The 12,479-nt window shown below is 37.3% G+C and overlaps 1 protein-coding gene across 4 annotated transcripts in view; it reads left to right on the plus strand.

The window, feature by feature from the left end:
* SCML2 (Scm polycomb group protein like 2) overlaps positions 1–12,479 on the plus strand; it is a 112,664-nt gene that overhangs the window by 94,696 nt on the left and 5,489 nt on the right. The window contains exons 9-12 of one of the 4 annotated variants that reach the window (XM_075195080.1): positions 2,954–3,157; positions 4,235–4,417; positions 11,267–11,377; positions 12,113–12,400. In XM_075195080.1, coding sequence (XP_075051181.1) covers positions 2,954–3,157; positions 4,235–4,417; positions 11,267–11,377; positions 12,113–12,400 — 786 coding nt within the window. The remainder of the gene's footprint in view (positions 1–2,953; positions 3,158–4,234; positions 4,418–11,266; positions 11,378–12,112; positions 12,401–12,479) is intronic. The other 3 variants (XM_075195081.1, XM_075195083.1, XM_075195082.1) reach the window with 3 other exon arrangements.

A 12,479-nucleotide genomic window follows, 5' to 3' on the forward strand; every position in this document is an offset into this window, starting at 1 on the left:
AAACTTTGCCATGGAACATAATAATTGTGCTGCTGCAAGACAATATGGAGTAACAGAAAAGATGGTTCGGGACTGGAAATCAAATGAAAAACCATTAAAGAGTATGCCAAGGGGTAAGTGTGCATTAAGAAGAGGCACCCCACACTGGCCAGAACTCGAAAAACATGTAGCAGACATGGTGGCTCAGCATCGCCAAAACGGTTATGTGGTGACACGAAATACAATACACTTGTTTGCACTTCAGTGGGCCAAATCTAACCCAGATCACAGCAACAATTTTAAGGCCACTATATCCTGGTGTAGTAGATTCATGGCAAGGAATGATCTGGTACTAAGGCAAAAGACAAAAATTGCCCAATGATTACCTGCAGATCTGGATAACAAAGTGGATAGTTTCCATCGATACGTAATACAACAGTGCACTAAACATGGCTATGCGTTAAGTAATATTGGAAATATGGATGAAACTCCAATGAACTTTGATATGATTGGAAATAAAACTGTCCATCAAAAAGGTGAAAAAACTATTTTGATAAAAACAACAGGACATGAGAAGTAAAGTTTTACAGTGGTACTAGCATACACAGCTGATGGCAACAAACTGAAACCTATGATTATTTTTAAAAGGAAAACAATGCCAAAACTCAAGTTCCCTGCTGGTTGTTTTGTGCACGTGCATGAAAAAGGCTGGATGGATGAGGAGGGTGTGAAACTTTGGCTGGATAACGTATGGAGCAGACGACCAGGTGGTCTACTTCAAAAACGTAGTCTACTTGTGTGGGATATGTTTAGGGCTCATTCAACTCCCACCACCAAGGAAAGGCTTGCGAGAATAAAAACAGATGTAGCAGTTATTCCTGCAGGATTGACATCATTGGTACAGCCCCTGGATGTGTGCCTAAACAAGCCGTTTAAAGATCGCATTCGAGAACAGTGGAATGAATGGATGGTTAGCGGCGACAAGTCATACACAAAAGGAGGAAACATGCGTGCTCCACAGTTGGATGTTTTGTGACAATTTGTCATAAAAGCCTGGAATGATATTGATGCACAAACAGTAATCAAGTCTTTCAAGAAGTGTGGCATATCAAATTCATTAGATGGTATGGAGGACGAGTACTTGTGGCAAGATGAAGAGGAAGCTGAGGCCACATCATCTGACACGGAATTAGATCCATACAATGACTGCCTTGCAACTGTATCACAAGATGTCATTGATGAACTTTTAATATCAGATGACGAACAGGAGTTTGAAGGCTTTTAAAAGGAAACTGTCACGCCAGCAAACTTGCTAGGGACCTGCCCGACACTTGCTCTCTCCCTCTATTTGTTATCTTCCTTCTATCATTGACAGTTCCAGTTTGGTTAACAGCTTAGAAAACAAACAGCATGGTAGCTCCCATAGGTTTATTGTTCCATTCAGCTTTAGTGAATTAGCCTCTGGCATTTACTATGTTTATACTCTTGATACTCTGTCATACTCCTTAATAAACTTGCACTGTTTTATGTTTACTGTACATGTTTGATAACATACAGCCTTGTGACAGTTTTCCTGCATGTCATAAGCATTTGAATAGAAATTAACATGTTGAAATCAAATCTGATGTTCTTTTACGTTTTATTTGGTGTGTGGAAGGTGTGCGGAAGAGGGGGTAGTCTTATACGGCGAGTATATAACAAACTCTATATTTTGAGTGGAAATGTTTGGGGGTTGTCTTATACGCCCAGTCGTCTTATACGCCGGCAAATATATATATATATATATATATATATATATACAATGTGTGTGTGTGTGAACTATTGGATATTGACTACAACCATTTCATACATTTGATTTACACATTTAGCATGATGTCCAACACTGACTAACAAGGGATTGGATTTTATTAAAGTTATTTAATGTATATTCTTCGATTTAAAAGCTCACATTTTTTTTATTGTACTTGTAATCAGAGCTGTAACTAGAAATTTTAGTCTTGCCCCTTCCCCCCAGCCCACAACTGTAACCCAATTAACCTTAAATATTCTTGCCCCTGCGCCATCCTTCAGCTTGCTCCCTGGGCGGTTGCCCCTAACGCACAGCCCTTGTTAGAGCCCTGCTTGGGATAACCGATGATTGACTCAGCTATAGATAACTTTATTCTATGCTATACATACCAAGGGCCTGAGTCATTAAGGAAAGTAAGGCAAAGAATTAGTAAATGTTCTCTGGGACAAACCATGTTATAATGCAAGGAGTACAAATTAGTTTATTATTTTGCACATAAGTTGAATTTTGGCTGTTTTTTCATCTTGCTCGCTTTATTTTTACACTGAATTTTAAAGTTTATCTAGGACATGCCCTATCCCAACTATAAGTTTGTCCTCACATATTAAATTCACATCCCCCTCCAATGCAACATGTTTTTTCCCAGGTACAAAGTTACTCCTTTTTTTATGCTTTGCTCTCCTTAATGACTCAGGCCCCAAGAGTCCTCAAGAAAATATCTAAGGTGCTGTTACATTGTATTTTTTTATACCTTACATGGAGCTTTGAGGTTGCTGTCTTTGATTGATCTGCAGTTTAAGGAACAATGTACAGTGTTCAATATATATTTGTTTACATTTGTTCCTGCATGTTTCACATCACAGTGAGCACAGCAAGCTGCCAGAAGAGAATGAGCCAGTGAGCAGCAAGTGTAGCCAGTCTCATAGGGGGTTGGTATCTACAGAAGAGCAGACTAGTCACTATGCCACAATCACAGGTCACTATACTTTGGTAGGTGAACGCTAAGCCTTAATGAAGGACTTTTATGCTGTAGCTGTGCTACCTGAGCATTTCCCATAGACCCTCTGATCCATCATATTCAGGACACCAGCCAAGTTGAAGTGCAAGGCACTAAACTAGGAAAAGTGATTGTGCTACACAATTGTAAGATGTATATTACAATGGTTTTTATTTTCATTTTTTCAGTTTGTGTTTATGTGAACAAACATGGCAACTGTGGCCCTCATCTGGATAAGAAGAAGGTGTTACAACTTCCAGATCACTTTGGCCCAGGCCCTGTGAATGTGGTGCTGCAACTGGCTGTACAAGCCTGTGTGGACTGTGCGCACCACTGTAAAATAGTGTTTGGCTTTCTAAAGTCTGGTCATCATGGGGGAGAGATTATAACTGGTAGGTTTCTGTAGTTCTCACTGTCACTGTAAAGGTGTCTGCCATTATAGTTGAACCATCAGAATGTTTATTAGCAATTTTGGCTATTAGAATAATTTACTTTCAATGTTTGGCACAATTTATTGTTTTCATAAACATACACTTTCCCTATTGTTTTGCTACCCACATTGCAAAAGATTTTATTAATTTCTTTGTAAAGATTATGTTCAGTAATTGCTATACCAGCGGTTCCCAAAGTGTGCGCCACGGCTCCCTGGGTTGTGGCGGCGCAGTCCCAAAGTGTGCGCCACGGCCAGTTCAGAGGGAAAAAAAATACTTACCAATTCGGCTGCACCCGGGACCTGGCATCCTCCTCACTCCTCCCTCCCTGTTCCTTTTTCACTGAATGTCGGGTGTGTCGTCATCACGCCCAACATATTCAGTGAGGAGCCACCCAGAGAAGAGCTTGAAGAAAGAAGACCAGATAAGGTAAGTAAAGGAACTGAGGGGAAATAGTGATAGTAGGCGCAATTTAATGGTGATGGGGCACAGTGCGAAGGTGATGGGGCACAGTGCGAAGGTGATGGGGCACAGTGCGATGGTGAAGGGGCACAGTGCGATGGTGAAGGGGCACACTGTGAGATTTTTGTACATATGTTAGTTTGTTTGATCTTATTTCTCTTAATGATAGCTGTAAATTGTTCTTTGACAGAAATATAGATGGAAAAAAATATGAAAATATTCTTTTCCCTTGGATTTATGTGTATTATTTTTGCAAACAACTTAATAAGTATTTCTGTTGTGACCTAAATACTTATTATGTTATTTTGACACAACTACTTATAAAACGGAACTGCTTGGTAATTATTTTGGAGGGGTGCCTTGAAAAAATTATGGAGACCCTAAGGGTGTCGCAAACTGAAAAAGTATGGTAACCACTGAGCTGTACAGTACATATTGTAGCGGAACATTATTGATTATTTAATCTTTATTATAAAATGTTAAAATTACCTATGATTTCTATACTCAAACTACTGTTGTTTCCTCTGTTTCTTTGGATTTGGACTTTTTTTTAAAACCTCTAAATTTTGTTCACAGCTTCTTTTGATGGGGAAAAGCACTCTGTCCATCTACCACCAGTCAACAGTGCGTCATTTGTGTTGCGCTTCTTAGAAAAATTGTGCCACAGCCTGCAGTGTGATAACCTGTTCAGTAGCCAACCATTCAGCCCATACACGGGAAGAGCACACAGTCCTGCAGACTACGACAGAAGCAAATCCTGTAAGAAATCTATACCTTCCTTTTTTGTTTTTTATTTTTTTCTAAATAATCGTCATAATTAGTCTACCGGAAGCTGGAAGAAATGCCATCCAGATGTTGGTTTTGTTTACTTTGATGAATGTGATTCTGTCGATACACTTTAAAAAGTTATTTCAAAGGACCAGTAGCACTACATGCCAGTAATGAAATTCATGGGTCATTATCAATGTAACCAAAACATGCACGTTTTGGGTTTTTCCATGCAACCATGGTTAACTAATTATCATAATTTTACCATACACTCAGTCAACCCGTTCACTTTAGAGAGAATTACAAAATTTATTTTCCAAAAAAACAGAAGTTTGAAGACTTCTGGTATAATAGTGTAACCATACACGTGTCGCAAAGGATTACCATATAGGCAGACAGGACAGAGTAGTTACAATAGAGTATCGCCAGCAAGGAAGCACGTACAAAGCCATACAGAACTGGAATTGGTGGCAATATTACTAGTTCCCAGTTGTGATGTGTCTGGGCTTAAATTAGTGAAAGGGAAAACCACTAACGAAAGTCTTCAGTAAACTGGCCAATCACAGAACAGGTTCTGCCTATTATTAGTTACAATGACTGCCAGCCACTCACCCTCATTGTGTCCTGCTTGTGGAAGACCACAAGAGACTTGGCCCATTGTTCTGCAGACCTAAAATTTTTATAATAAATTCAGAACCACAAGTCAGTCAGTGAAACACTACAGTGAAAGGTAAACTCATTTTCCCTGTGACATAGGACATGATTCACCTGCCAAAAGTCTCCCTGTGTCACGTATTTCAGGTATTTTACTCTAAAATGCCCACCCATACCTGTAAAACTTTTAAGGTAGTTTTTATGAATGTATTTTAAGGATGACACCACCCATTTTTGTTGCTAATTTCAAACTATAAACAACCGACATTTGTCAGATGTTATTGCAGTGGAGAACAAGCTTATACAGAAAACTGCATACATCCAGCCCTCCGAAGATTGAAACGCTAAATCAAGAGATACCTGTTAGATAGGTTTTGCTAGGGAGGATAAATAAATACCTGGTGCGTAGTTTCCTTAATGGGATAAATAAGTTCTTGTGGTGTAGTTTTCTTTATGGGATAAATACATACCTGGGGTATAGTTTCTTTAATGGGATAAATACCTGGGGTGCAGTTTATTTAATGGGATAAATAAATACCTGGGGTGTAGTTTATTTAATAGGATAAATAAATACCTGGGGTGCAGTTTATTTAATGGGATAAATAAATACCTGGGGTGTAGTTTCTTTAATGGGATAAATAAATACTTGGGGTGTAGTTTCCTCAATGGGATAAATACCTAGGGTGTAGTTTCTTTAATGGGATAAATAAATACCTGGGGTGTAGTTTCTTTAATGGGATAAATAAATACTTGGGGTGTAGTTTCCTCAATGGGATAAATACCTAGGGTGTAGTTTCTTTAATGGGATAAATAAATACCTGGGGTGTAGTTTATTTAATAGGATAAATAAATACCTGGGGTGCAGTTTATTTAATGGGATAAATAAATACCTGGGGTGTAGTTTCTTTAATGGGATAAATAAATACTTGGGGTGTAGTTTCCTCAATGGGATAAATACCTAGGGTGTCGTTTCTTTAATGGGATAAATAAATACCTGGGGTGTAGTTTCTTTAATGGGATAAATACTTGGGGTGCAGTTTCCTTAATGGGATAAATAAATACCTGGGATGCAGTTTCCTAGATGGGATAAATAAATACCTGGGGTGTAGTTTCTTTAATGGGATAAATACCTGGGGTGCAGTTTATTTAATGGGATAAATAAATACCTGGGGTGTAGTTTATTTAATGGGATAAATAAATACCTGGGGTGCAGTTTATTTAATGGGATAAATAAATACCTGGGGTGCAGTTTATTTAATGGGATAAATAAATACCTAGGGTACAGTTTCTTTAATGGGATATATACCTAGGGTGCAGTTTATTTAATGGGATAAATAAATACATGGGGTGCAATTTCTTTAATGGGATAAATAAATACCTGGGGTGCAATTTCTTTAATGGGATAAATAAGTACCTGGGGTGTAGTTTCCTTAATGGGATAAATAAATACCTGGGATGCAGTTTCCTAGATGGGATAAATAAATACCTGGGGTGTAGTTTCTTTAATGGGATAAATAAATACCTGGGGTGTAGTTTCTTTAATGGGATAAATAAATACCTGGGGTGTAGTTTCTTTAATGGGATAAATAAATACCTGAGGTGTAGTTTCTTTAATGGGATAAATAAATACCTGGGGTGTAATTTCTTTAATGGGATAAATAAATACCTGGGGTGTAGTTTCTTTAATGGGATAAATAAATACTTGGGGTGTAGTTTCTTTAATGGGATAAATACCTGGGGTGCAGTTTATTTTATGGGATAAATAAATACCTGGGGTGCAGTTTATTTAATAGGATAAATAAATACCTGGGGTGCAGTTTATTTAATGGGATAAATAAATACCCGGGGTGCAGTTTATTTAATGGGATAAATAAATACCTGGGGTGCAGTTTCTTTAATGGGATAAATACCTGGGGTGCAGTTTATTTAATGGGATAAATAAATACCTGGGGTGCAGTTTCTTTAATGGGATAAATACCTGGGGGGCAGTTTATTTAATGGGATAAATAAATACCTGGGGTGCAGTGTATTTAATGGGATAAATAAATACCTGGGGTGCAGTTTATTTAATGGGATAAATAAATACCTGGGGTGCAGTGTATTTAATGGGATAAATAAATACCTGGGGTGCAGTTTATTTAATGGGATAAATAAATACCTGGGGTGCAGTTTATTTAATGGGATAAATAAATACCTGGGGTGCAGTGTATTTAATGGGATAAATAAATACCTGGGGTGCAGTTTATTTAATGGGATAAATAAATACCTGGGGTGCAGTTTATTTAAAGGGATAAATAAATACCTGGGGTGCAGTTTCTTTAATGGGATAAATACCTGGGGTGCAGTTTATTTAATGGGATAAATAAATACCTGGGGTGCAGTTTATTTAATGGGATAAATAAATACCTGGGGTACAGTTTCATTAATGGGATAAATACCTGGGGTACAGTTTCTTTAATGGGATAAATAAATACCTGGGGTGCAGTTTATTTAATGGGATAAATACCCGGGGTGCAGTTTCTTTAATGGGATAAATAAATACCTGGGGTGCAGTTTCTTTAATGGGATAAATAAATACCTGGGGTGCAGTTTATTTAATGGGATAAATAAATACCTGGGGTGCAGTTTATTTAATGGGATAAATAAATACCTGGGGTGCAGTTTATTTAATGTGATAAATAAATACCTGGGGTGCAGTTTATTTAATGGGATAAATAAATACCTGGGGTGCAGTTTATTTAATGGGATAAATAAATACCTGGGGTGCAGTTTCTTTAATGGGATAAATACCTGGGGTGCAGTTTCTTTAATGGGATAAATAAATACCTGGGATGCAGTTTATTTAATGGGATAAATAAATACCTGGGTGCAGTTTATTTAATGGGATAAATAAATACATGGGGTGCAGTTTCCTAGATGGGATAAATAAATACCTGGGGTGCAATTTCTTTAATGGGATAAATAAATACCTGGGGTGCAGTTTCCTAGATGGGATAAATAAATACTTGGGGTGTAGTTTCCTTAATGGGATAAATAAATACCTGGGGTGCAGTGTATTTAATGGGATAAATAAATACCTGGGGTGCAGTTTATTTAATGGGATAAATAAATACCTGGGGTGCAGTGTATTTAATGGGATAAATAAATACCTGGGGTGCAGTTTATTTAATGGGATAAATAAATACCTGGGGTGCAGTTTATTTAATGGGATAAATAAATACCTGGGGTGCAGTGTATTTAATGGGATAAATAAATACCTGGGGTGCAGTTTATTTAATGGGATAAATAAATACCTGGGGTGCAGTTTATTTAAAGGGATAAATAAATACCTGGGGTGCAGTTTCTTTAATGGGATAAATACCTGGGGTGCAGTTTATTTAATGGGATAAATAAATACCTGGGGTGCAGTTTATTTAATGGGATAAATAAATACCTGGGGTACAGTTTCATTAATGGGATAAATACCTGGGGTACAGTTTCTTTAATGGGATAAATAAATACCTGGGGTGCAGTTTATTTAATGGGATAAATACCCGGGGTGCAGTTTCTTTAATGGGATAAATAAATACCTGGGGTGCAGTTTCTTTAATGGGATAAATAAATACCTGGGGTGCAGTTTATTTAATGGGATAAATAAATACCTGGGGTGCAGTTTATTTAATGGGATAAATAAATACCTGGGGTGCAGTTTATTTAATGTGATAAATAAATACCTGGGGTGCAGTTTATTTAATGGGATAAATAAATACCTGGGGTGCAGTTTATTTAATGGGATAAATAAATACCTGGGGTGCAGTTTCTTTAATGGGATAAATACCTGGGGTGCAGTTTCTTTAATGGGATAAATAAATACCTGGGATGCAGTTTATTTAATGGGATAAATAAATACCTGGGTGCAGTTTATTTAATGGGATAAATAAATACATGGGGTGCAGTTTCCTAGATGGGATAAATAAATACCTGGGGTGCAATTTCTTTAATGGGATAAATAAATACCTGGGGTGCAGTTTCCTAGATGGGATAAATAAATACTTGGGGTGTAGTTTCCTTAATGGGATAAATAAATACCTGGGATGCAGTTTCCTAGATGGGATAAATAAATACCTGGGGTGTAGTTTCTTTAATGGGATAAATAAATACCTGGGGTGTAGTTTCTTTAATGGGATAAATAAATACCTGAGGTGCAGTTTATTTAATGGGATAAATAAATACCTGGGGTACAGTTTCTTTAATGGGATAAATACCTGGGGTGCCGTTTATTTAATGGGATAAATACCTGGGGTGCAGTTTATTTAATGGGATAAATAAATACCTGGGGTGCAGTTTATTTAATGGGATAAATAAATACCTGGGGTGCAGTTTATTTAATGGGATAAATAAATACTTGGGGTGCAGTTTATTTAATGGGATAAATAAATACCTGGGGTGCAGTTTATTTAATGGGATAAATAAATACCTGGGGTGCAGTTTCTTTAATGGGATAAATACCTGGGGTGCAGTTTATTTAATGGGATAAATAAATACCTTGGGTGCAGTTTATTTAATGGGATAAATAAATACCTGGGGTGCAGTTTATTTAATGGGATAAATAAATACCTGGGGTGCAGTTTCTTTAATGGGATGAATACCTGGGGTGCAGTTTATTTAATGGGATAAATAAATACCTGGGGTGCAGTTTATTTAATGGGATAAATAAATACCTTGGGTGCAGTTTATTTAATGGGATAAATAAATACCTGGGGTGCAGTTTATTTAATGGGATAAATAAATACCTGGGGTACAGTTTCTTTAATGGGATAAATACCTGGGGTGCAGTTTATTTAATGGGATGAATAAATACCTGGGGTGCAGTTTATTTAATGGGATAAATAAATACCTGGGGTGCAGTTTCTTTAATGGGATAAATAAATACCTGGGGTGCAGTTTATTTAATGGGATAAATAAATACCTGGGGTGCAGTTTATTTAATGGGATAAATAAATACCTGGGGTGCAGTTTATTTAATGTGATAAATAAATACCTGGGGTGCAGTTTATTTAATGGGATAAATAAATACCTGGGGTGCAGTTTATTTAATGGGATAAATAAATACCTGGGGTGCAGTTTATTTAATGGGATAAATAAATACCTGGGGTGCAGTTTCTTTAATGGGATAAATAAATACCTGGGGTGCAGTTTATTTAATGGGATAAATAAATACCTGGGGTGCAGTTTATTTAATGGGATAAATAAATACCTGGGGTGCAGTTTCCTAGATGGTATAAATAAATACCTGGGGTGCAGTTTCTTTAACGGAATAAATAAATACTAGGGATGTGCACCGGCCACTTTTGGTGTCTCGTGTTTTGTGTTTTGGATGCGGATTTGCTTGAGGTTTTGGGTTTGGATTTGTTTTGCAAAACACCTGACGAAAGGTTTTGGTTCGGATTTAAGGTTTTGGATTCGGATTTATTTTGAAAAAAATATAAAAAGTGCTAAAAACCAGTTTTGTGGGGGGTTTTTTCCACTCCTACGCTATTATTAACCTCAATAACATTCAATAACAATCATTTCCACTAATTTCCAGTCTATTCTGAACACCTCACAATATTGTTTTTAGGCCAAAAGGTTGCACCGAGGTAGCTTGAGCACATAATGCCAAAAAAAGAGGTACAAGATGTAATTGGTCTGGGTCCTCCCTCCCACCCCTCGCGAGATTCGACGCGAGACTTGGACGACAGAGCCTCGTTTTCATTTTTTTCCCCCAGGAAATATCTGAACAGTGCTCGGATCCCGTTCGGATCCGCACTGTTCGGATCCGCACTGTTCGGGTGGGCTCGGATTAACGGAATCCGAGCCCGCTTATCTCTAATAAATACCTGGGGTGTAGTTTCTTTAATGGGATAAATAAATACCTGGGGTGCAGTTTCCTTCATGGGAGTCCTCATCAGTATTTCTAGTGGATATGGATTTTGCAGTGACCATATATATAGTGATAAAAAATAAAATAAAACAAGTTGGCCAAATTTAGTAAAAAATTCACTTTTTAGTAATATTTTCTTTTTAAAATGCACAGGGACTAAATGGATAAAATGTCATGTAAGAACATAAAATTTTATATATATATATACATATATATATATATATATATATATATATATATATATAATAATATATACACTCAGTTTACCTTTTCTCTTTTTGTAGCAAAAGAAGACATTGCAGACAGGAACACCAAAAGGTTTCCACAAGAGTCTCCCCCTTACACAGCTCCACTGTCTCCGAAGTTACCCAGGACAGAAGCTCATCCATCAGAAGGTAGTTGGCATGGTTTTGCCAAGGTGCAAATTTACTCTGTTTAATAAATCAGGTCCATACTGACTAGCCAACAAAACGAAAGGTGATTTTGTTATCATCTACATATGCTACAAAACATAATACGCTTTTTTGTGGTCTTTTATTTTATTACAACATGTGAGGTGATTGTTGCCAAGTTATTTACAAGTTTTGGTACTCTTACTAGCATAACTCTTTCCATGTCATTTCACTTCTATTTGTCGTGTCAACCACAGCTACATTTTTCCATTCCTGAAACAAATAGAAATGGATGCAACTGGGAAGAATTCCATTTACATTTCATTGGCACTGGTGCAGTGCCATAAATAACAAGTACAGCACTTGATGCCAACAATTATGCCACTAGTTGAGCTATTTTGGAAAGTTTTTTAGGCTTTTCAAAAATACCTACCTTTTTAATGGAATTTTCATGAAATTAAAGGACATTATTTTTAGAGTTGAACTATTTATTATTTAATTGAAGAATATTTAACCTGTTTAAAAACTAGAACAGTTCTGTTTGTTCAGACATAAGTACTATAGTACACTGTGTATGTGGTTAGGTATAAACCAGGGTCTGCCTGCATGCACGTTGCACTGGTAATTCATATACTCATAGCACACTATTATCTGCAGTTAGTGCTCCCAGTGCAGACACTATATCTGATGCAGTACTGAGTGAGTCACTTTTAGTCATGCGTTTTCTTGAATCTCTAGCAGCTGAAACATTGCCATTGGAAGAAAATCACACTCCAAAAGATCACAGGTACTCTGAGGAACTCCTGGATTCCACACGCACCACAGCCACCCCTCCTAGTCCTTCACCTCGAAACACAGCTGAGTACCACTCAGTGGGCAGCATACCAACATTTCACAAGGCCTCTCCTCAGCCTGTGACTCCTACCTCAAACACTGCACCTTTGGTACGTAGATCATCCTCAAGCTTAGCAGGAAGCAGCTGTTACTATGAAACTAACAGAAACCGGATGCACAGGAGGATTGAAGGTAAATCCTGAACACGAAGGCTCATTTACAAGCTGCAAAAAATGTGATTTGGCTTTGTTTCTGTTTGCATAGTCCGGAA

The sequence above is a fragment of the Mixophyes fleayi genome, chromosome 2 (genome assembly GCF_038048845.1).
Source record: "Mixophyes fleayi isolate aMixFle1 chromosome 2, aMixFle1.hap1, whole genome shotgun sequence".
In the NCBI taxonomy this organism is placed as follows: Eukaryota; Metazoa; Chordata; class Amphibia; order Anura; family Limnodynastidae; genus Mixophyes; species Mixophyes fleayi.